This window comes from Ambystoma mexicanum, chromosome 7q (assembly GCF_040938575.1).
Source record: "Ambystoma mexicanum isolate Mex_15411 chromosome 7q, UKY_AmexF1_1, whole genome shotgun sequence".
NCBI lineage: Eukaryota > Metazoa > Chordata > Amphibia > Caudata > Ambystomatidae > Ambystoma > Ambystoma mexicanum.
Window position 1 is genome coordinate 992,254,373 of NC_090941.1, and position 25,279 is coordinate 992,279,651.

Genomic DNA, 25,279 nt, shown 5'->3' on the forward strand with positions numbered 1-25,279 from the left:
CTCATCAAACATCAAATAACACATACCTGGTGCAAAGACTCAGACGAGTCAGCTAGCATTGTTTGGTAAACTGCGCATTACTTGAGTCAGTAAGGCTGCCAATGATTCAGTGAAATAGCTCAAGTAAATACATTCTGAATCATTTGACAACTGTAATGTCACAGGGTATTACGCTGCTCCAAAAGCAAAGGGTGTATTAGTCAAGAATCCGCAACTGAAACCTTAATCCCTGTCCCCTCATCATGTAACTCTCAGGTTAACCCTACAGGACACGTGCCATGGAGTGATGGTAATTCAAAGAACCCCCATGGGTATCCTTGTGCTATTGCTTTTAAGTCCCACACAAAGCTGGTGAGATTTAAGAATATTCAAGAATAATACCAATATGGGCACAGAAAAAAGTAGGGCCAGTCTAACAGTGTGTCAATCTACACATGCCGATTGAAAAGTACATGCAAGTCAAAGTTTGTTGCTAGGCCTGACTCATTGACCCGGAGCATTGTCTTTGGGAATACCTTGGAGCTAAAATCATGACTCCACTATATAGCCTCATTGCAGACTTGGTCAGATTTGCTGTGAGGGTGAGATGATGGACTATTTTTAAGTAACTCGTGGAACATGGAAGTCTTGTGTGTACTGGCTCTGCTACTTTTCATTTGATAAATAAATGACTTGGATGATGCATTACCAACATACGATGTTAGCAAAGACTCGGAAAAGGTTTTGCCTCTCCTCTGAAGGGATTGATTTCAAAGAATTGTGATGTTGTCTCTTCTCCCTGAGGGGGAGACGCTTTCCATGAGGCAACGGAGGTGAGGCCGCTACCTGACAGTCCCCCTAGGGATGCTTCTCAGCAAGTGGATGTTGTGGGGAGGGATTCCCCCTCTGGGATACAGGGAGAACATCAGGAGATAACACAATATGGTACACCCCCACCCACCTTTCTTCCCTCAGCTTATTTTCCTTCCTCTGATCACATATGTTCTCCCATGCATTTATGCTATAAGAATAGTACCACTACTACTGGGACGAGGAAGATCGGGATTGACTCCACTGAACTATTCCCTCAATATACTAAGACGAGGAAGATCAGGACTGACTCCACTGAACTGGCATCGCAATATACTGAGACGAGGAAGAAGTTCTACACCAGAAACAACTCACAAGACCATCTCATTTTGCAGTATAGCTTTTGTGTTCTGTGGAACTTAAAAAGGGAAGGACTAACAACATTATCAGTCCCTCCCGAGAGGCACCAAGAGCAAGGCAACCACCACACAGACAGAAGAGCTGAACCTGCAGCTACTGACCGGGATGTGGTGGAAGGAGAGACAGCGTCCCTACCTGCTTGGAAGAGGACCGAAGACCGGAAGAGGCCGAGGATCCCAACTCGGAAGAGGGCAGAGGAAGACAGTCTAGCAGATACGCACAGCCAGGATCCCAGGAAGTGCTGGGGAGCCACGTACGACAATGCACGGACAGGAAACAATACAGAAGAACCACCGGAAAATGCAAGGAGGCCCGAGACCGAGTTTACAGACCAGGAGCCCATACAGAAGGTACAGGGGTGGCCCGGGGACCTCAAGGGCACTCAAGAAGCCAATGTGAAGGGGTCTGGGAGCCAAGAACGAGAAATACAAAAACAGGGGTCTGGTAACCGAGAAGCCACTGTAAAGGGGTTGAGGACCCAAGAAAGAGAAGGGGCCTGGGATCCAAGGATAAGAAAACGCAAAAAAAGGGTCACAGACCCTTTGATGGAGAGACAGCATTCCTGGCAGGGGAGTGTACCAGGGATACTGTGAAGCATCAGTCAAGGATAGCCAGAGGTCAAGGACAAGATCCTCCAACAAGCCCTCTTTTTCGTTGCAGTACCTGGTACGGTCGAATACCAGGTCTGTCCAAGTGAGACACTGGAGGGGCTCATCAGGGGTGTGAGAAATACCAGGGGAAGGGAGACATTCCCCCTACTTTATGGAACTGTGTAAATAATATCCAGAGACAGGCCAGGGGATGGAAGCCATTGCCCCTAATTTGTGGAACTGTAAATATAACCCTGAGAAAGACCAGGGGAAGGGACACATTCCCCCTAATTTTGAGCTGTGTTCGTCTAGAAGAAGGGAGTCATTCTTCAGGACTCAGAACAGACTGATCCAGTTTAGTTCATTTATATGTGTAAGGAATAGAAGTAGGATTTGGACATAGGACGGTGGACTTTTTAGTTATGGACATTTGACATTTAGTTTTTGATGAGACAGGGAAACCCTTCTTAGAGTTGGTATATAAAAGTATTTGCCCAAACCTGTGTGTCAGTCTCCACCTTTCACACCCTTGCAGTATGTTACTCACATGGTTCCGAAAATACCTTGGTCCCAATATTACTATACAAAGCTATGTGACAAATCTGGACTATTTGCCCCCCCAACCCCAGAGGGGAGGCACCCTCTTTAAGGCTAGGGAGGAGGTCCCGCTAAGCAAGACCCTCTCTAGGGGCCTGGGCAAGTGGGACCTCACTGGGAGGGACTCCCCTCTTGGGGACATTGACTCCCATTCCAATAAAGAACTCCCAGTTCTTAACATCCTTTCTACCCATATGGGTGTTGGAAAGACTTTGGTATCTCCCGTTATGATTCTAAGCAACAAAGACCCTTCTTTCACTCTTTAAGCTTCAGACAATGCTGAAGATCATCTGAAAGCCATAATCAAAGAAGATGGGTGACATTCTGTTGGTTCTAATGACGTGCATAAGAGCAGAGCCAACTACAAATCGAGGAGAGACTCCTGGGGAGGGAGAAGAGCAACTGCTACACCAAGCCTCAGAACCAGGGGTGGTATGGGAGAAGCGAGACCCTCTAGCTGGAAGCTGAATGGCCTGTGCTCTGACTGAGCAAGAAGCTCCGGTCATGAAAAGGGCGGAAACTAGAATAGGACGGTCTTCACTGGTGGCGTGACCACTGGAGAGCAGTGGTGTGCCTGGCGCCCGGTAACTGATGCTGAAACCAGATGAACGAATGGAGCCCGGGTTCCTGAGCTATGCACGGCAAGTGTCTATGCTGCTGAGATGAGCACCAACAAGGAAGCAAACAACGTGAGAACAACAGTGGGTACTATCATGTTGGTTTCCCAGATTTCCAAAATCGACAAGGTTACGGAAACTGAAGAAACACGGCTTTGAAAGCCAAAAAAGGTACAAGAGCCTGCGCAAATTGAACAGGCACACGCCTTATGTATAAAGTATATGTGTGCTTTATATCAAGGCTGTGAAAGCCAATAAAGGTATGAGGAACTGATCAAATCTGACAAGTCTGCATCCTACGTTTACCAATGATCCTGAAACCTGTGATAAAAAGCTGACAGTAGTCTGAGGAGAACCTTATATTCCAAAAGGGGAAAACAAAAAAGTACGGAGGACATTTGTGTTTTAACTGAACAGAATCTCTAAAAAGACTGAACTACATTATTATATGTGGAGACTGAAGACAAGTCATATACATGTTGGGGCAGGCAGAAGCCAGCAACAGAGTAAATTGATAAGGACTCCTTCAGAGTGTTACATTTTCTTAAGTGGTAGAGCCAGTTAGTCATAAGGATTCAGCTGAAGTCTATTTTCTTTTGGGACTTGACGAGTACCATTAGTTTTAGTTTATTAGATAGGGAATTTCCATCACAGCGGAAGGGCCAGATAGGTATGGAACAAGTTACTTACCTGTAACTTGTTCTCCAGCATAGGTCTGGCATGGATTAACATGCTCATGAATATTCCCTGTCGTTAGGCCGCTAATCCTCAGTAAAAGAAAAAACAGTTTCACTTTCACTTATTACAAACTGTCTTTCTCCCATAAACCAATCACTGAGCTCTGGGTCATACGGCCACAGCCAATGACTGCCCTTTCCTTAAGCCCCCCTGGCAGCCATCTTCAGATTTTGTTAGCACGTAAAGTGGCAGTAGAGTCGCAAAGGGGAGGAGGGAGGGTTTGCATGTGAATCCATGCCAGACCCATGCTGGAGAACAATAGTTACAGGTAAGTAACTTGTTCCTTCTCCAGCATGGTGTCTGCCATGAATTCACGTGCTCATGAATAAAGGATACATAGCAGTAAATCATTACATAACCACGGGAGGTGGCAAGGCTCAATAAAAGCAATCACTCTTACCTCCGGAACAGGCTCACCTTCAAGCGAACAAGTTGAGTAGCACTGCTTGGCCGACCCTGGACTGCTCTCTGCAATCCCTGTAATCCCTGTTGACGCAGTAAAATCTTGCAAAGGTGTGCGTAGACCTCCACGTAGCAACCCAGCAGATGTCCAGCAGGGGCACACCAGACAGGAACACTGTCGCTGAAGGGATCGATTGATGGAATGGGCTCTCGGGCAGCCAGGCAGCGATCGGTTTGCCAACCGGTGACTGCGTGATACAGCCGGAAAGCCACCTGGAAATGGAAGCCTAGGACAAAGCTTTCCCATGGTTCACAGGACCAAAGTTCACAAATAGTTGGGACATCTTCTGGAAACTCTTTGTGCGTGCCACATCCAGCGAGTGCAAAGTCCTTTCAGCCAGCGACAAAGGTATCAGAAAAAACACAGGTAACACCAAAGGTTTGTTGAAGTGGTGTTTTGCTTTTCAGGTCACACACACCGGGACCTTAGACTCCTGCACCCTTACACGGACCCAAAGCAAGTTATTGGACTCAGGGAGGCAATAAATCATACGGGGACTACTGGTTAGAAGAAAATAAACAGCTTGTTATAGGTCCTTTATTCACACACATAACTAAAACATAACAGAACATACAGTTCATTGTAAACAAACATAGAAAAAGAGCTTTACCGTTAGTATGGTTGCAGAAGACACCTTCATCGCGGCCACCACAACATGCTTAGTACTTGAGCAGGTAGGCAGAGAGATCACTCATGCTAACGGGGTCTCGAGCAGAGCGTCCTCCCTCTCAGCGAGACTGCATCACTCGGGGTCCAATTCACTCTGTGAATCTTCCCTGAGGAATACCTCATGGGGAAATCCCCACCCCTTCATGGTTACCACACTGCCCTCGGCCGAAGAGAAGACAGAAGACATTGGGAGCAAAAAGTGGAAAAACCCAGCTTCTCTCCCTCGCCTTTGTTCTCAGCACCCCCTTATCACTGCACCTGCAAAAGCTCCGACTCCCTTCTCGGCTCGTCCTTCAGAGGTCAATACAACAACTATCCTCCACAGTTAGCTCATCTGACATCACTATGTGACCTTGCAACCATTGCAGAATTCGCATTTGCTTACTGAGCCCATGAAAACGTAGGCTTTCATTGCGGTAATGGAAGTGAATGTCCAAAATGGCAGCGCAAAGGCGCCATGTTATTTAGCTCGTTTTCGCACATGCACTACAGGTGGAATTCCGACGGAACCTCAGCGCAAAAGGGCCAGGTTATTTAACTCGTTTTCACACATGCACTACAGGTGGAATTCTGATGGAACCTTTGGCATGAAGGACGGGTGTGCCCTCAGCACCAGCCTTGGGTCGTGGAAAGTCAGATATGGCTGCTTGCTCTGGCCCTGGCAAGGACCTCCCTGCAGTCTGCCGGTAGCTTGTACCCATCAAACTCTAAGGCTGCAGGAGCCAGGGCTTCAGGTTCAGCGATCCCGGGTCATGATGTAGGATTGCGCCTCCTCTGGTGAGCAGATCCGCAACCACTGGCAGCTTGATTGGAGGTGCCGTCGACATGCTGAGAAGGTCCGGGTACCAAATCTGACTCGGCCACGCCATATCGACGAGGATCATCCTGCATCGGCACTGTTTGAGTTGATTGATGACTCGCAGCAGGAGAGGCAATGGGGGAATGCGTACAGGAACAGGCCTTCCCACGGGAAGGAAAACGCATCCCCCCCCCCATGCTCCTAGGCCGGTGGAACCTGCTGGCGAATCTCTGGCATATGGAGTTTGTCGCCGTCGCAAATAGATCGATCTGGGACTGTCCCACTTGAGGAAGAGGCTGTCCATTTGATCCTGCCGAAGCTCCCACTCATGGCAAGGGCGCAGCTCCCTGCTGAGGGAGTCGGTGATGGTGTTCTGGACTCTCGCCAGGTGAAAAGGATTGAGGAACATCCCCTGGGCAACGGCCCAAATTCACAAGTCCTGTGCCTTTCTGGAGAGCCCTGGGGATCTGGTGCCCTCTTGCTTCCTGATGTAGAACATTGTGGTGGTATTGTCTGTGAAGACCCTCACCACCTTGCCCTTGAGGAACGGATGGAATAACTAGAGGGCCCAGAACACTGCTTGCAGTTCCAAGACATTGATGTGGAGATCCCTCTAGTCCGGTAGCCACAGGGCTCTGGCATGGAGACGTCCGGTGTGGGCTCCCCAGCCCTCTAGGGAAGTGTCTGTGGTGATCGTCTCCTGGTAGGGGGAGCTCTGGAAATCCGTGCCCCCAGAGATGTTGGAGCACATGCCCCACGCACCTTATCGCTCGACGGAACTCCTCGTGGAGAACAATCTTGTCTGTGAAGCTTTCGGACACCTGGATCCACCGAGTGTCCAGGAATTCCTGAAGGGGTCGGTCGCATCGCAAACTGCACAGTCTGATCAGGTAAATACACGACGAAATCATGCCGAGCAGCGACTTCATGGTCTGCACCATGGCGGTCTTCAGTGCCAACAACTGTTGCATCTTGCCCAGTATTGCCACTATTCTCTCTTCCGAGGGGGCCGACAGGCAGAACACCGTGTTGAGCCTGGACCCCAGGAACAGCAAGTTCTGCGATGGAATCAAGCAGGACTTTGGATAGTTCACGGAGAACCCCAGATCCGTCAGCAGCCGGACGGTCCTTTCCGTGTGTTCGACTGCAACTTCCCTTAACTTGGCACGGATGAGCCAGTTGTCGAGGTACGGGTACACATGTATCCCTTGTAGACACAGATGGGCCGCCACTGGTGCCAGGCACTTCGTAAACACCCTTGGACGCCGACTTCAGTCTGAAGGGAAGGGCCTTGAATTGTTAGTGCTTTCCCTGTAAGACTAAGCGCAGGAATTTCTGATGCTTCTCATGAATGGGGACGTTGAAGTAATCGTCCTCCACATCCAGCGACATAAGTCTCCTTCCTCCAGTTAGCCGAGTACATGCTGCAATGTGACCCATCCTGAATTTATGGGACTTGAGGTACTTGCTGATATGCTGCAGGTCGAGAATGGGCCTCTGGCCCCCGGTCTTCTTCTTTACCAAGAAGTATCTGGAGTAGACTTCGGTGCTGCAGAGTCGCTTTGGAATCAGCTCTATCGCACCTTTTCTTAACATGGCCTGTACTTCCTGCAGGAGCCGAGGGATGTGCTGCTCCTGCCGGGCCACCGGTGGTATCCGGGGACACTTCTGCTGGAATTCTAGAGTGTGTCCGTTGGCAAGAGTGTCCATCGGTCAGTGGAGATCTTTTCCCACTCGCTGGCGAAGCCCACCAGCCTGCCTCCCACCGGGGTGCATGGGTGGGGAATTGCGTCCTGGCCGGTTCAATCCTGCTTCTGGGCTGCGTGCCACCTTGGGAGCAATGACATTGCCACCTCCTAAAGCCTTGTAACGACCCCTGTAGGCCTCCTGGGTGGTGGAACGGGAGGGCTGACGGTACGAGGATGATCCTCGCCGAAACCGTTCAACGACCTGCCGGATTTCCCCCTGAAGGCACAAAAGGAAGGATGATGTTGCTGAAGCGTGCCAAGGGCACGGGCCATCACTGTGTCTCGCTTGATGGCTTGCAAAGATTTGCCAACGGCCTTCCCAAAGAGATTGTCCCCGTCAAAAGGCATGTCCAGGACCCTTGTCTGAACTTCCTGCTGAAAGTTGGTGATTTTCAACCAGCCACGACGACAGAGGCAGACACCATTCCCCATCTGTCGGAACCCTGTGTCCGCGATGTGCACGGTGATGTAATGGTCCAATGCCACCTCACCCTCTTGGAGGATTTCCAGGGCCTCCACCTGTTTGTCGTCGGGGAGAAATTCCAGCAGTGGGGCCATTTTATACCACAGCTCCTTGTTGTATATATGGCCAGGATTGCAAACGCATTTGTTGCCTTGACCATTGTTGTTGCAGAGTAGATCACCTTTCTACCTACGGCCTCGAACGTCTTCCCCTCGCTCTCCGGGGGAACGGAAGCAGACTATGAGGGATTTGAAGACTTCTTTCTCGCAGCTGCTGAGATCACGGAGTCCAGGGAGGGCTGCGACTGCAGGCACTTGGGTGCAGACTCCGGCACCCGGTATGTCTTTTCCAGCCGGTCTCTTTTCACAGGGACTTCTCATCAGCGCCAGGCCCTCATCCCAAACGCCATCCAGGAGAGCACCACCAGAATGGTCTTCCTCTTGGCCTCACGGCGTTGGTAAAGGAACCCTTCCTTCTTGGTCTCTTCTGGCGTCAACTGGAAGAGCTCAGACGCGCGGGAGACCACGGGGTGGAACGATCCCACTTCGTCTGGGCGAGAAGCCCTCGGCGGCGGTCACCGTTGTTGTCCGTCCCTGTATCCCTAGTGGGGAGGGCATGTGCAGCGGTTGATGAGGTTTCCTCTTCTTTGCTGGCAGGGGGTGCGGTGCAGCTGGTGCCGTTAGCATCTTCTTCTAGATCTCTGACACAAGCGTGTAGAGAGTTGAAAGGATGTTCAGCAATACGTCCCTGGGAGGTGTCATGGGGGTCGGCATTCCCGCTGTCGTCGTCCCCGTCGGCGTCTCTGCCGTCATCGTCCCCGTCGGCGCCCCCCTCGGCGTCTCCGCCATCCTCATTCCCCACGTCCTCCGGGACAGTGTGAACGTACACCAGGTCCTCTTCGTTACAAGAAGAAATATCCGCGCCCTAGAGCACAGTAGAGGCCTCCACTCCCCCCACCCAACTTTTTGCGTCCTGAGGAGTCGGTATCGGGCTCAGGGATGCCATCCTCTTCTGCTGCGCTTTCTCCACCGGCTTGTGGGTGCCGGGGGGGGGGGGGTCCACTCTGGGTGCCATCGGGGTCAGCCCCTTTTACCTCCGAGGATGACTTTGCCTAGACCACCTGGACTATCAGGGGCAGGTCGGAAAACGTACCCTACGCCTAGGTCTTCTCCAGTTTCTCCCACAGTTTCCCTGGGTTAACCGATTTCCTCTTCGAGGAGGAGCTAAAGCGATGACTTGAGATGGGGGTAGACGGTGAAGATGAGAACGCCCTGCTGGTCGCAGGACCCAATTGCGCGGCAACCCCGGCGGAAATGGACTTGCGGTGCTTGGCCTTGTCTTGGGCCTCCAAGGATGGTGCGCCCTCAAAAGAGTTAGAAGCCCACTCCTCGGACTGGCCGGTCCTGGGTGAGGCATGCTCCTGCTTGCCACACAGGGTAGAGGTCTTGGCCTTGAGCCACGCCGACAACCTATTGTGACGATCCTTGACAGTGCGCTTGGAGAAACCAAGGCAGATTTCACTATCTGCTTCCTTGGTGTCCGGATGGAAACAGTAGAGGCAATGGGAGTGTTTCTCCTCCACAAACACATTCCTCTATCCGCAGCTGGAAGAGGGAACCTCTGTCCTTCTCCTCCGACATGGTCCAGCGTGCGTTGTACGCCCGATGGCTTTCTAGAATCTTCGATGAACTCTCAGCGATTCTTGCCCTTGAGGGGCATTGAAAGACACCGACAAACTGATCCCTGCTTGCCGGTGCAAGGAGCGAAAGAGCGCACGGTCTCCGTTTTACAAACATAGGAACTTTTTAATTAAAAAAGAGCGAAAACGTAGAAAAGCATTTGGAGCAAAACACGTGGACTCCCAACACTTGAACGTAGGGTAAAAATCTGAAGATGGCTGCCAGAGGAGGGGCTAAGGTAGAGGGCAGTCAGTAGCTGGGGTTTATGGGAGAAAGACAGTTTGTAAGTGAAAGTGAAACCTTTTTCTTTTACCGAGGATTCCCGGTCTGACAACGGGGAATATGCATGAGCATGTGAATCCATGCCAGACCCCATGCTGGAGAATTTTCTTTTATTTAAATAAACACCCATGAATCATGACCCACTCTAGTCAGAGTCCTTCTTATGGTTCACCACAGGTAATGTAGATGGAAAAGAGAAAACATCTATTCAAGTGAACGGTCAATAGCTCAGGGTTAAAGGAGTATGATTATTTAGGCCATCGGATTACTGCGGACAGGAGTTGGGGAAGACATAGGGCAAAGACAGACCGTGTCATATACATGCTAATGGCACAATATTATGGTTATCTAGGAATATGAAGAGGAGCTAGAACTCAAACGTTCCTCATCAATATATAGTGCCAAACCGCAGGGCATTATAAACTACCAGAGCAGGCCATGGTGAATGGAAAACACAAAGGCTACTGCTAAGGATGACAAAACTTCCCTTAAACATTTGATCTGTGTACCCTTCTACATCACCAAGGAGTTGGTACATATGGTATTGGGGGGCCCTATGTTAAAGAGATTTTGGCAAGTGTACCACTGAAACTGTATGGCATGGTCTGGGAAATGCCAATTACAGATGATGTTATTTTACATTATACTGCTGGGAGAGCCCTTTGACTCATGCATAACAAGAGCCTAGCTATGAAAGCTGGAGTCACTTTTATGACTGCAGACACAATGTGTCAAAAGCTACATTTCGACAGATGTTAGTTTGAATGTAGAGGCAGATAAAGGAATTATGCACACTAGTAGACAACTTTGATCTGTACAGGCTTATTTTCCATTTAAGAGCATTCCAGGTATCAAACATTATCGTTTAGCCCATTGGACAGAATCAATAAGTCTGATCGAGTTTCTTTTGTTGTTGCACTTTTACTGTCTAGTTTGTTAGTCGCAAAGTGGCACAGAAGAACAGTAGACACCGCGTTCTGCGAACATTGGCCAATTCATAATCCTATGCCCATGTGACTATTTTGGTTTCACTACGCAACTGTTGGGAAAAGAAACCTATTACATGAGTGTTCCACTGTGATTTTTGACCATGCCGGGTGGCATTTTATTATTTACTTTTAGCTGTCCTTAACCTAAGTGACTGTATGATTCTTAAAGGACATTTGGAAAATCAGGTCTAAGGAATAAAAGATGCTCGAATGAGTTTTGAGAGTAGAAAACAATTAAACCTCCTAGTGGACCTGTGGTACGATGGCACTGTAGGAATCTAATCACCTAGTTCTTTTATTATAATGTCATTTTAATTCAGTTTTATGTTTTGTATGATGTGTTTTACAATACATATTCAGGTAACATTGTTTTATCCCCATAAAGCTTTTATGAATTGAATTCAAAATAATGAAAGATTAATTGAATACCTTTAAGGGTCCAAATTGTGTGCTCCCTTCATCTTCCTGCACAGGGTGAACTGGCAGGTCCCATTTCAAAAAAAGCATCTCCGATTGGATGACATCTCGCAGAGAAAGAGTTGCTGAACCAATATGCACTGGCTGTGTAGGACAAAAAGGAGATCAATGTGAAAGTAATAAGGCATAGTTGATACCCAGACAATCTGGAAGATAAACTGCTACATAAAAAGAATGCAATACATCTGAAAAGGCAGTGCTAGGAAAGGGCAAATCTGCTCTTTGTAAGTGTTTACTCATGATCTCTGTCATGCTTACTCATTATGTGGCCCTCCAGATGCTCTGGACTGCAACGTCCATGATCCCTATGCAGCATAGCTAGGGGAGTGATACGTGTATAACACAAAAGCTCCAGAGAACCTCACAATCCTTACATCCACTGTGACTACCTTTCCATGCATTGCAGGTGGCACCATAGGAATCAATGCAACAAAACATAAAACGGCACATTTTGAATGGACTCTGAAGCCTAAGACAGAATTATGAATGAGAGCTTCTGTGGGCTGTTTTGCAGCTATAACAGTACGTGTATTTGTTACACTAAAACTGATGCATAAAAGCTGTTACTATCCAAAGAGCTACCTTCTTCTGTGTACTTTTCCTCAAAAATACTTTAAACGTAAGGTCCGAGTTCCACCAATGCTCAATCATCACGCCGCCAAAATGGACCGGGAACACAAACCTCTGCCGGAATGCCACTACTGGAAGGAAAATGAGAAAGCAGTTATGCAAGTTGTTTCAAACAGACTTGTTTTGCCAGAGCTCTTTTGTACAATGTGATTTATGAAAAAAAAAACATCTGACTGGAAATACTGGAGGAGCGAAATCTTACCTTCATGGTGAAATATGTAATCTTTGTCTATAGCTTTCTATCATTCACACCTTGTCGGCATATGCAAAAGGGAATGGTACATGGGAGCTGAGAAGCTATGGATTAACCCCTTGACTGAAGAGTCCTTTGGTGCCCAGACTGACGGGAAAAGGATTCCCAATAGTAATTGGGATGTATAGTTGCGTGGATACACAAAACGGAACCCTTTTTACATTTGAATGTATGAATATACTAAGGCTGCTCATATTGAGGACCTGCCTCTGGCAACTGCAAGTGTTGGATTCATTTACCTCACCTCTCATTGCTGGACCTCTAATGAAGTATTCCCCTTTCTGCAGCAGTATTCTCTCGCCGTATTCCCCTGCTCACTAGGAACAGTTTCTGTCTAAGAAATACCCTGGACCATCAGTTATCTTAAAGTGTTACCTAAGAATCTGGTCTCCTGGCCAGCAGGCACTGATGGTCTGGTTTCCGCCTTGTATATCTAAGCTCATCATCCCAGATATTGGCCCTCCATTGCTAGGCATACCCTCTTGACATTTGTTCCCGTGAACATTTGTAGCACAATCTCAGCCGGGAGGTTCACCAGATCATTGTCAGGGAAGACAGACTCATGCCAAACGTTTCTACAGTCCTGTACCAAATAGTATTAATCATAGCAAGTTAGGTAGTTACTACCTGCTCACACTGGCTGGTTCCTTACAGCCATTGCCAACAGACTTCAACAACCTTTTATAGGTTTTATTTCAAGGGACCAAGCCAATGTGATGTCTGAATTCAGAACTAGTCAAATGTTATGCACAAGGCTTAGGATAATCAATTCAGAACCAGTAAAATGTTATGCACAGGGCTTAGGATAATACTTGTAGTAGGAGTAGTTTACTCCCCATTTTCGAAAATGGGAGTAAAATGTTTTTTAAGGGAATACAATGGTAATTCCGATGTTCATTGGGATATATTTTAGGTCAGAAAAAATATAATTGAACTCCAAAGCAGATAGATCTCTTCCCAATTCCTATGTGACGAAGTCCCTTAGCTAGCTCTGCGGTCCTTTCAATAGGATGACCAAGGGGGCTGGGTACCTCCTGGAGCTAGTCGATGCTGGGCCTGGGGGATAATATGACATGCATTACTTACCTTAATAACATTTCTGATGATTGTATCTGCTTAGATTCACATGCTGTGCATATGGTCCGACATCCAGTGGTAACCGCAGAGTATTGCATCTTGTCTTTCGAGGATCGAAAGGGGACGTAGGCATAGGCGTGTCTGTAACACTATCCCTACCGTGACGTGTAGTGTACCCAAAATCCCTCACGCGCCGAGGTCCCTCCGATTGTATTTATTTTGCCACGAGGGAGCCCAACGCTATCGTGAGTGAGTACATAAAAGAGAGAAAGTAGTAAGACGTCTATGTTGCTTCCACCCAAGTGGGGAGGAAGGGTGGGCGCATGTGAATCTAAGCAGATACAATCATCAGACATGCTATTACGGTGATTAATGCAGGTCTTCTTATGCTTGTTAATCTGCTTAGAATTACATGCTGTGTATAGACTAGCAAGCAGTACTCGAGAGTTGGAGGTGGGTTGTGAGAAGGAACAGTAGAGAAAAGATGTCTTAGTACTACTTGTCCCACTTGAGAATCAGACCTAGAATGAGTGTCTAGGCAAGAGTGTTTTGTGAAGGTGTGTACAGAACTCCAGGTTGCTGCTTTGCAAATGGACTCTAGGGGAGCGATTGCAATGAATGCTATGGAAACCCCAGTGCCTCGAGTAGAATGTGCTCTAGGCTTGAAGGGCAGTTCTCTCTTAGCAAGAGTGCAACAAAGTGTGATCTATTTGACTATCCACCTTGAGATAGCTGACTTAGAGACAGGATCCCCTTCTCTGCCAGCTGCCATTGAAACGAAAAATTGGTTTGTTTCCCTCTGTGGTTTTGTTCTTTCCAGGTAAAACATCACTGCCCTGCACACATCGAACGTGTGTAGGCTTCTTTCGGCCATGTTAGAGGGGTTCTGGAAGAAAGTGGGCAGGTCTATTGACCGGTTCACGTGGAACCTGGAAATATTTTTAGGCGCGAATCGAAGGTGAGTGCGCAGAACCACCTTATCTCTGAACAGTAACGAAAGGGTCTAGTACTGAAAGGGGCTGTAGTTCACCAACCCTTCTAATAGAAGTGATAGCCACTAGGAAGGCTGTCTTATAGGTAAGGTCTTTTAGACTTGCCTTGTGCATAAGCTCAAAGGGGGACCCCATGAGTATAGTCAGAACCACAGTTAAGTCCCATCCGGGAACTGGGTTAGAAATGGGGGGATGAATCCTTTTAACCCCTTCCGTGAAAGCCTTGATAATTGATATCTTCCATCACAACACCTTTTGCTGTGATGTAGTGTAGGCTGAGAGAGCAGCTAAGTGAACCTTTAGGGAATTAAAAACCAGGCCTGAATCCAGTAAGTGGGTCAGGTACAATACAATGTGAGTAGGAGAGCAGTCAATGGGATTGACGCCCTTGGCATTACACCAGATAACAAAGCTTTTCCATTTACCGGAATAGCAATATCTTGTGTCGGGGTTTCTCGCTTCCCTGAGTATGTCCATACATCTCTGAGGGAGTTGAAGGTTTCCGAACTCTATGACCTCAGGAGCAAGGCTGCTAAGTTCAGAGTTTGCGGGCATGGGTGCAGTGTTTCTCCCCTGTCCTGAGATAATATGTTGTACGGGCAGGGCAGTTTCATAGGAGGGTAGAGGGACATCTCCATCGGATGAGAGAACTAGGGTTGGCGGGCCCACCAATATCATGGTGACTGGTTCCTGTTGAGTAAGGGATTCGGGGGGGGGGAGGGAAGCATAAACACATTTCCCTGACCATGCTATCCAGAGCCCGTTCCCCTTGGAACGGTTCTGTGGGTACCTTGAGGTGTAATCTTGGCATTGAGCGTTCTTCAGAGTTGCAAACAAGTCGATCTCTGGGAAACCCCATTCTGCGAAAATGTTGGAGACAATGGGCCTCATTCCGAGTATAGAGGTAGTCATGGTGCTATTTGCGCCATGACTACCTCCCATACCGGTACCGACTCCGACCTGGTTCAATGGGGACTTAACGGTCCATTCCGACCCTGGAGGGACCGGTAAATCCCCATTGAAAAATCCATTCCCCATTCCCATTTCACGCCCCATAGGGCTCAATGGGAATGGGGAAGTAGCTAATAACGGCACCGCAATTTGCGGTACCATTATTAGCTCCGAAGTCCCTTAACGGGTCCCGTCCATAACACCTGGTCAGACCAGGCGTTTAGGGAGGGACCCTCTCAGGGACCTCGGAATAGGGCGCACAGGGTTTACCGGACCAGTGTCCTTACCGGTGCCGGTAATCCCTTTGCGCCTAACTCGGAATGAGGCCCAATGTCTTCGTGTAGTCGCCATTCGTACTCTACAGGCAGTGGGAAATCTCTGCTGAGCACGTCTGCCAGATGATTGAGTTCCCCTGGAACGTGTTGGTACAACAGGAATATCCTGTGTTTGAGAGCCCATATCCAAATGTTTTGGGACAGCTTGGACAGCCCTGGAGAGTGTGTGCCCCCTTGTTTGTTCAGGTATACATGGCTGTGGTGCTGTCTGTCAAGATCAGGACTGTAACTGTGTCAGAAAGGCTTTCAGTGCTTTAAATACCGCCAGCAGATTTATGTGGTAGGATGCTACTTGAGGGGACCACACGCTGTGTGCAGTCTGCTGAAGCAGGTGAGCCCCCCTCACCCCGTGGGAGGTGCGACGATTGTGAGAGTGGCTTCTACTGCGGGGGTGGTGAAGGTTTTCCCCTTCAAGAGGCTTTCCCTCGACCACCACTGCTGAGAGAGAATGGGGCTGGTGAGACAACTACCAGATTTTCCCATTGTCCGCTGGCCTGACACCATTGGCTGTTGAGCCACTCTTGCATGGGACATATGCGCAGACACGCATGAGGAACTAAGTAAATGCAGGACGCCATCATTCCTAACAGTCGCATGGCCTTGCATACCGTCACTTCCCGACTGGCTTCATACTGAGGGATCTGAAACAGCATGTTTTGCACCCTCTCGTTTGAGGGGAGGACGAGGCCGTCTTTTGTCCAAATTAGAGCCCCTAGAAACTGTTTGACTTGACTGGGGTCTAGGCTGGATTTCTTCTCGTTGATAGAGAAGCCCAGACTGATATAAGAGGTCTGTTGTCTTCTGAGTATTCAATAAGCATGTTTCGTAGGACTCCCCTGTTATGAGCCAGTTGTCGAGGTAAGAGTAAACCGGGACAGATAGGTCTGCGCAGGTGTGCTGCCGCTACTGCCAGTACCTTTGTGATCACCCTTGGTGCGGAAGCAATGCCGAAGGGGAGCACTTTGAACTGATAGTGCTTGTCCTCGATCATGAACCTTAGGTATTTTCTGTGAGCTGGCATCATAGAAAAGTATGCATCTTCCATGTCCAGTGTTGCCATGTAATCCCCCTGTTTCAACAGCGGGATTGCTTCCTGTAAAGTGACCATACGAAACTTTTGAGATTTGACATACTTGTTTGCTGGGAGCAGATCTAGCACAGGGCGCATGGGGAGATCCTTTTTGGGTACAAGGAAGTATACTGAATAAATACCCTTGTTTACCCGTCGAATATGGACAACTTCTATGGCGTCCTTTCCTAGAAAGGTCTGCACCTCTTGCAGTAGGATTTGCAGGTGGTCCGGCGTCAGGCGTCTTGATATGGGCGGTCTGAATTGGGGTGGTCGGGCAATTTCTATACAGTACCCATGGGCGACCGTCTTGAGTTCCCACTGGTCTGTATTTATCACCTCCCATGCAGAAAGGAAAGATGTCATATGCCCCCCGACCGGGGTTGCATGGGAGGGGTCCTGGATCCACAGGTCATTTCTGACAAGAGGCCGGAGTGCCTCTGGGTTTGGAACCTCTGCCTCTACCTTCCACACGCCACTGTCCTCTGGGTGGATAAGTGGTGGAGGTATTAGACCCTTGTCCCAAATTCCAGTTGTTTCCTGCATTATACTGGTTCTGGGAAAAACAAGATTGCCCACGAAAGGACCGGCGGGAGCCACTCCCTCTCGAAGAAGAGGGTTTCTGGGTAATTTGTTGAAGGGACTTGAGTGTCTCATGCTCTTTCTTGGCTGTTTCAAGAGCATCGTCCACTGCCTTGCCAAACAGTCTGGTCTCCTCAACGGGTTTGTTAATCAGTGCTGCTTGGGTCTCTGGCTTGAAACCAGAGTCCCTCAGCCATGCATGTCTCTTGAGCAAGGTACCTTGTGCCAGGGTTCTCCCTGCTGTCTTGGCAGCGTCCAGAGTGTTTTTAAGCACATTCTGGTTCACCTGCTTGCCTTCGGAAACTATGGCGAGCAACTTGGTCCTTGTAGGTTCTGGTACTTCCTGAAGGCCTTTTGCAGAGTTGTGACAAGTGAAGTCTTTAGATTTATTACGATTTGTAATAGTACATCAGCCGCCACGTGTTTAGACACACCCGTTGGCTGCCCTTTTTGTAACGTCGTATCTGTTCTAAAAAACCCTTTCCTGTGTTAGGAATCGCATTTAATTTGGAAGCTTGGTCACTAGAAGTCTGTGTTTTGCCATCTGAGTCTGGGTCCGAACTGGTTGGACTCGTATTAGCTGTAATGCCATGTGATTTGGAGGGAACAGTATCATATTTAGTTTGAAATGTATATACTCTGTCTTGCCTATAGTCTTGATTGTCTCTAAAGTATTTGCGAAATTTCCTTAATTTAATTTCGTCTTGGTACTCCCTGAGTATTTCATTCATTTTCTCAATTTGTTTTTTACTTTGGTTGTTTCAGGATTAGGTATAGCTTTAATTTCTTCTTTCAGAACATCAATTTGAGATATAACTCTTATATGTTCCCTTTCAGCATGCATGATAACCAATTCTACCATGGTTTGTGAGCTTTGTGTAAGATTGGCTTCCCATTTAGCTGCTAAATTGGCATCTTCTTCATTGGTGAAATTAGGAAAAATAAGGATTCGTAGGCCTCTCAGTATTTTGTCATTTTCCAATTAGTTAAAGAACACATTAGAAACCAGGACTTTCAGAAAACCTACTGCAGTCAATGCCATCCTGCACGCCAAGAGTTATCACCAGAAAGCTACCATCCTTAACATTCGAGGGGGCGAATTTTATAGGGCACGAAGAAACTGTTCCAAACCTGAGGACTATAATGCAGAATGTATCCAATTGAGTAACTGCTTCAAGCAGAAAGGGTAGCCGCAAACCACAGTGCGTAAAGTAGGGGTGTCACTGTATTAGTTTTATGACAGTATGATAACCTTCTTGCCAAATGACGGTATATCATGGTTATCGCGGAATAGCAGGTGGAGTTAACCAATCTTAACAAATATTTTCTAAAAGGTCATAAATTGTCAGATTTATCATCACAAACAAAACCAGGAACCCAGGGCCAGAATTGGGCTTTTCAACATACTTTCCACTGAAATGCCACCCCTTGCTTCCACCTAACACAAACGCGTGTGGAGAGGAGGAGGAGTGGGGAGAGCCCTGCTGCGACTGGCAAAGCAACTGAATAGATTTTCTTAAGTGGTCATTTAGGCTTTTAGCTCCTCCACCGTCTACTGGTGAAGATAAACATGTTGCCTTATTTATAACCTGCATGCCCCAGATCAGTGGAGGCTGATGGTAGTATAAGCTTGTGCGCATACTCGCACACGCACGCTCTCTTTACGTTATAGCCTTTAGTTTACTTGCGGGCCAAAAGGTGTTCAGTAATCAGACATTACCCTTTGGTATGGCAGCAGGGAATACCCACAGAGATGAGTGAATTTCGCAGTGTGACTTATTATATGTATGGACATCCCCCATTGTCATATGTTTAGCAAACATTATACATTATAAATATATATAAACCCCAAAGCCGCCAACCCAAAGTAAACCCCTTTCCTTCTTGGCACTGTATTTATTCTTCCTATTGCTAACATATTGATTTTGTGCCAGGCAGGTGTAGTTTATGGAATGGCATTAAAAATTGCTCCAACTGAAATTACTTGGCAGATGGCACATCCAACAATGCAAGACCAAAACTGCACAGCACTTGCTTACTGCAGATTTCCAAATCAGATTGAAAAGCACACTTAACGGTATACACGGTATACACAATGTGACGGTTATTATTGTTCAATTGAGTGGTTCACGGTATCTTTAACGGTATACCGTTATACCGTTACATCCCTAGCGTAAAGCATTACAAAAATACTCTAAAACCAATCGTGCAGAGCTATTGATTACAAAATCTGCTCAACTAACCGCAGCATCCATTTCAAGCAGCCCTATTTCGATCATTACGCAGTTTTCTAAAGACTCGCCATCTCTATACAAACTTGCCGTTAAACATTGGCATTTGTTGCACTTGGATAAAGATCTTGCGCCCTACATTACGTAAAAGCCCAAGTTTACCTTTAGCAAAGCCAACACTCTTTGGAATCAACTCAGCCCCTACTTTTTTGACCCAACTGACACCAGAATTTCTTCTACATGGCTGAAACAACCTGTTGGTTTTTACAAATGCGGTAATTGCAATCAATGCCAATATGCTCATGAAAACTGCCAAGAATTTGTTGACACTAGTGGGACACCAATTCAAATCAAAGACTTTATCAACTGCAAATCTAAAATGGTTGTTTATGCTATTATATGTGTTTGTCACAAGCTATACACAGGCAGCACCATCGGACGGCTGAGAATTTGCATCAGAGAACATCTATCCAGTCTCAATAAAAGTGACACTAACTTTCCCCCTGGCGATCCACTGGCAAACGCAACATCAATTGGACAACAAAGCAGATATTCGCTTCATAGGTTTGATTAGAGCGAAATGTGGAAAATGTGGTGGCAACATATGCCTCAAACTCAGACAATTAGAATCGAAGCTCATTTGTCAATTTCGCTGTCCCAATACAGGCCTCAATACAGACCATGGAATGCATGTATTTTTATAATTGAGTCTGCATTAGCGTTCCAATTATAACTTCTGTTACCATATGTACATTGCACATTATTGTCACTGTCAGTATTTACAATGGTATTCTATGATAATGTTACAAGATTTTTACAATAGTCCTAGACAACCTTACTTATGTTAGTTTCCTCCTCCTGTCCCCATACTTGTATTTATCCATATAGTATTTTTTCAATTACACTTTTTGTAACATAACTGTCGCTGCTATTTTTCATTAGTGTTTTGTCAGAACATGCATCTTGACGATGGGAACATCTCATTTGGCCACAGACATTCATCATGAGACTCTGTGTTCACCTTATTATAACAAAGTGACTCTTTGCATTATTCTCACACTAACTGCCATTCTATACAATCTACAACGTAGTTTTTATTCTGGACAATCATTGTCCCTTTCACATGCACCTGATACCACCTTTGTGAACCTGCATTATTACAAGCCCATTACATTATGCATTTTTCAACTATTTTTTTTTTCAGGTTGTTTACCCAACCAGAGCCGCGACCCATGCAAAGCGCGTGACGTCATGCGTACTACCCGCGCGTGACATCACAATGTGTCCGATGCGATCTCTTAGTGCGTGGCGCGACCGTCCACAACACGGACGGAACCAGCACGCACACCATTTTTGTGATGGGGATTGGGCCCCTTAATCTTTAATATAGCAACATGCTGCTTAAACAGGTATGTAAACTAGGGAATCCTATTTATTTACTCCGAATTGAGCACCATTCTGCTCACATTACAATATCTTCTTGCACAATTTCAACCAAGATTTCTTACCCTAAACAACACTATTTATATTCACAGACCCTCCTATTGACGACATTACTAAATCACATCCTATAGATATGCTTGACAACCATTATGCCGCATCAGGGTAAATTACGTTTTTAATTTTCCTGAACCATTCGTCTTGCCCTGGCCTTTACCTTTGCCATCACTAATCACATTCTTGGTTCTTCCTTTTTATATAGGTCAACAGATTAACTAATGCTGACAATATTCTACAATGGCCAATTCATTTATATAGAATACTGGTATGTGACATTTAATATTTCCCATAACACGTACTTAAGGTTCCTGTTTTTCTATTTCCTTACCCACTTACTCCTTGACTTTTAATTACATAGTTTACTGGTGACTTCACTTTCACAAATATACATGTTCACGGTCTATTGAAGGTGCTCCATAGACATTCTTTTGCGCATAACCAATGCTTAATGAGATGTTCCCATTTACATGCTACCTCAAATGTACAGAGATAAGGTAAAAATTGCCTGTAGTATTAACTTCCACTTTGTATCTTTCATTCCTTTTGATGTTTCTGTTCCTTGATCAATTCAACACCTGTGATATCATCCATCGCTCAACTGAACCATGGTATGGCTTCTAATTCAACTTCAGGGTTACTTTTTGGCAAATTTGTAATAATTTCGTATTAATGACATGATGAATTTACTATTTCTTAATTTTCATTTACTCTTATGACTTGTTTTACTTTCTATGATGTGATGAATTTACACTCTTATGATGTGTTCAATCTACTCTGTAATGTTTTACTTTCTATTACTTTTACTTTGTCTCCACATAACATTTTTTGTTTATGTAATTAATGATCGATTGCAGCCTTCATAACGACCCGGAGGGTGCAAACAAGTGTCAGCTGATGTACTATTACAAATCATAATAAATCTAAAGACTTCACTTGTCACAGCACAAGATCCAATTTGAAGGAACTCTAATTCTTTACAAGAACTTTTTTGAATTCATATTGAACTAAATACATGGGACTTGCGCCTCAAACTTAACCTTCAATTCTTCTTTCTGTTATTATGTCCTGGTACCTACTAGGGGGCACCAGTGGAAGCGTCTTTGACGCAGCATAGCCCATCTTTTATGTAGCATTTATTCTGATCAAATCTTTGGCGGCATTAAGAGCGCACTATCTATCATAACTACCCCTAGGTCTCGTTTAAGTAATCTAAGGAGGGACCTCAATTAGTAAGGGGGACGAAGCATTGATGCATCTAACTCACTCAGTGTCCCTCCACCCACCACACACCGGGGGCAGGATTAAGGTGTGAAAGGACAGCCCAAGAGGAGGGATTAGTCAACCCAAAGCCCCACATCAGAACTAGAAGCCATCCACAGGGGAGGGGGCTCAGCAGCCAATCCCTACACCAGCTGCCTAGACACCCAAGTTCCCTTACCCCAAAGGGACGATGGAAGGCCAGGCCAGGATGTGGCAAGCAGACAGAAGACTACCTATGGAGAAGGGCGATTCAATCTCAAGTACTACATCAGAGCTGAAAGCCATTCCAGGAGGCGGAGCCCAACAGTCAATCCCTATTGCACCACACACACCTGAATCTCCATTCACCAGAAAATGGCTGGAAGCGGGAACACAGCACTAAAACTGACAAACCCCAAGTCTGTCAGTGCAAGTGTTTGGAGTAGGAGTTGGAGATTGCCGATGTTTTGGAGAATGCTGGAGGAAGATGTGAGTGAAGTGTGAATAGCTGCAGAAGCCCAGGAGCTTGAAGGGGGGGGGGGAATACAAGCAGAAGGCAAAGAGTGAGGAAGAGGTAACCAAAACTAAAAAAACACCAGGTGGTTGTTCAAATTGAAAAGAAAAATTAGGTTGGTTACTTTGATTAGGTGGGTGTTAGGTAAGAATTGATGCAGTCCAACTGGTGTGGGACTACACCCAAAAGACTTATCTCTCGGTATTGGGTAACCCACCTTTTAATATAAGCCTGTACTACACAAGTAGGCAGTGTGACTGAGAAGCCAGGCTTAGCTTAAGAGGGGTAATGTGAGCTGTAGAGCTGTACAATGAAATCAGTAAATACAGGTATCCAAGTAAACACTTACACACTTAAAGTTATAGTTTAATATTTATTTAAATATACACAAAGATATTTAAAGCAGTCTTTAAAAAGCAGCAACTAATATTAACATTACTCCCAAGTTAAGATTAAATTTGTAACAGAAGCAATAAGGCAGGTGAGTAACTTTTCATGTTATACATTTTCCAGCATAGAGGGACATACTTTGATGTCAGTAACAGCACTTATTTGTGATCACAACTGCAATATTGAGTTATAAGGAGGGAAAGGTTATAGCTGGATTAGAAAACACTTTGTACTTAGAAAAACAGTTAGATTCTCCCAGAGGGATATAGGCAGTATTCTTTACCCCAGCAATAATAGTGTTCAACAATTAAAATCTGTAAGGGAACAAGCAGTGCCAAAGCCAATAGGTTCAGAAAGGGGCCTTTAGGGAGCCAGGATAGCCAAGGTCAATGGACTAGTTAAAAAAGAAAATCACAGCAACTATAGAGGAGTCCCCTTGAAGAAGCACAAGCTGAAATGCCAGTGCAAGTGAGTTGAGGTCAACTCGGAAGAGGGTAAAATAGCACTTCCCAAGGGAGGAATCACCACAAATGGCAAAAGGTTGATGTACCCCAAGCCCCACAGTACCTGTGAACTGAAGAATTTGTTCCAGCTGGGATGCCTTCTTGTTGCAGTGCAGCAGACCCTTGTTACTGTTCCTTGGTCGTGGTGACGAAAGGGAGAACATCTGGTGGGCTTCTGGGGCACTCGACAGCAATGGATTCTCCTTGATTTAGCAGCTCTTTGTGGTTTTGGCGCCTTTTTCTCAGCACCAAAGAATAACGAACAGCCCTGGTTAGAAGTTACTGGATCCCTCAGTATTGGACTCTGGTGAGGGGACTCTGGATGAAGATTTCTTGCTTCTGTAGCGTCCTCTGGATGTCCACAAAGTTTTGGCAGGATTCACTTTGGAAGACAATGCACTCGATGATGGTCAGCGGTCCTCGGGTAATGGGATTTTGTAGCCTTGGAAATTCACAGCAAGTCGGGGGTTGCACCAAAATGAAGCTTGTTTTAAGGCTTTTGGTCCCAGCAGCCTAAGGGAGGAAGTCGACCCGTGTCTTCTTCGTCAGGTTCTGGCCTCCAGTGGTCAACTCTGCCTCTAGTCCCAAAAACCTCACCTTTTAAGTAATTGTACATGAGGAGTGGGATAAACGAGCTACTATGTAAGCCCCCCAGCACTCCACATAGGGGTGTGTGTACTGGACCCGCAAAAGAAAGGGTAAGACAGACAGGGGTCGTCTTACTATTCTTGGGAACAGTAGGTCACCCAAGAAAATGTAGTTAAACATACTCAGTAGCACTGCACAAAAGGTGCTGTGTGTCACAATGCAAAATGCAGATGCCTATGGAGTTTTATAGACTCCATCAAACAGTAAGAAACACAAAAAATCCTAGTTAGAAAAAACACCTCAGAGTGAGAAAAAGGTCTCACTCATTTAGGAGTTAAAATTAAAAAGCCCTGAGTCCAGCAAAAGAGCTGAGGTTCTCTAAGGTTAAAGGGAATTGGCACAGAAATGAAAATTCTCCCCAACAGTGGGGGTAGTTAAACAGCACGAGGAGGTTGGTCCAGTTGAGAGGGAGGAGGTGGTTAAACAACAGGGGTAGGTTGGTCAGTCAGACTCATTAGGTAGAGCTGGTTGGATAACAGAGGAAGGATGAGGAGCCTGACGAGGAGAAAGTTGGGGAAGTTGACAAGAAGGAGATGGCTAAACATCTGGCAGAGTTTGATGAAGTTGTCAAAGGGGAGGAATTGGCTAGTGAGGTTGAGAGGATTGGTGAAGTTGATGAGGAGGAGGGCGATCCTCAGGAGGAGTTTGGTGGAGATGAGGAGAATGAGATGGTTGAGCATTAGAAAGAAGACACTGATAAAATTCAGGAGCTGTGTAGAGAGATAAAGGAGGAAGAAGGAAATGTACACAAGTGGAAGGATGTTGTTGAGGATGAGGAGGAAGGTAGAGAATATCAGATGGAGGAAGTGTTAGATTTATTAGTGTAAGGGTGCAGCAGTTAGGCTCGGACACAATGGTGGCATGTTTCGGGCAGAAACTTTTATTATATGAAAAAGCATTGGAAAGATGCCTCTCTATCCCCAAGAACTAAGAGGGGGTTTCCCTGCCTATCCCCTAGGAACTAAGAGGGGGTTGCCCTGCCTCCAAGAAAATGAATGAAATTGTCAGAATGTCCAAATCATAAAGTCAGTCCCTATTGTGTCTC

The 25,279-nt window shown here is 46.4% G+C and overlaps 1 protein-coding gene across 2 annotated transcripts in view; it reads right to left on the minus strand.

Annotated features, from left to right (window-relative positions):
* C2CD3 (C2 domain containing 3 centriole elongation regulator) overlaps positions 1 to 25,279 on the minus strand; it is a 594,096-nt gene that overhangs the window by 374,115 nt on the left and 194,702 nt on the right. For both annotated transcript variants that reach the window (XM_069640138.1, XM_069640137.1), the window contains 2 exons: positions 11,903 to 12,021; positions 11,273 to 11,404 (listed from right to left, as the gene is read on the minus strand). In XM_069640138.1, coding sequence (XP_069496239.1) covers positions 11,273 to 11,404; positions 11,903 to 12,021 — 251 coding nt within the window. The remainder of the gene's footprint in view (positions 1 to 11,272; positions 11,405 to 11,902; positions 12,022 to 25,279) is intronic.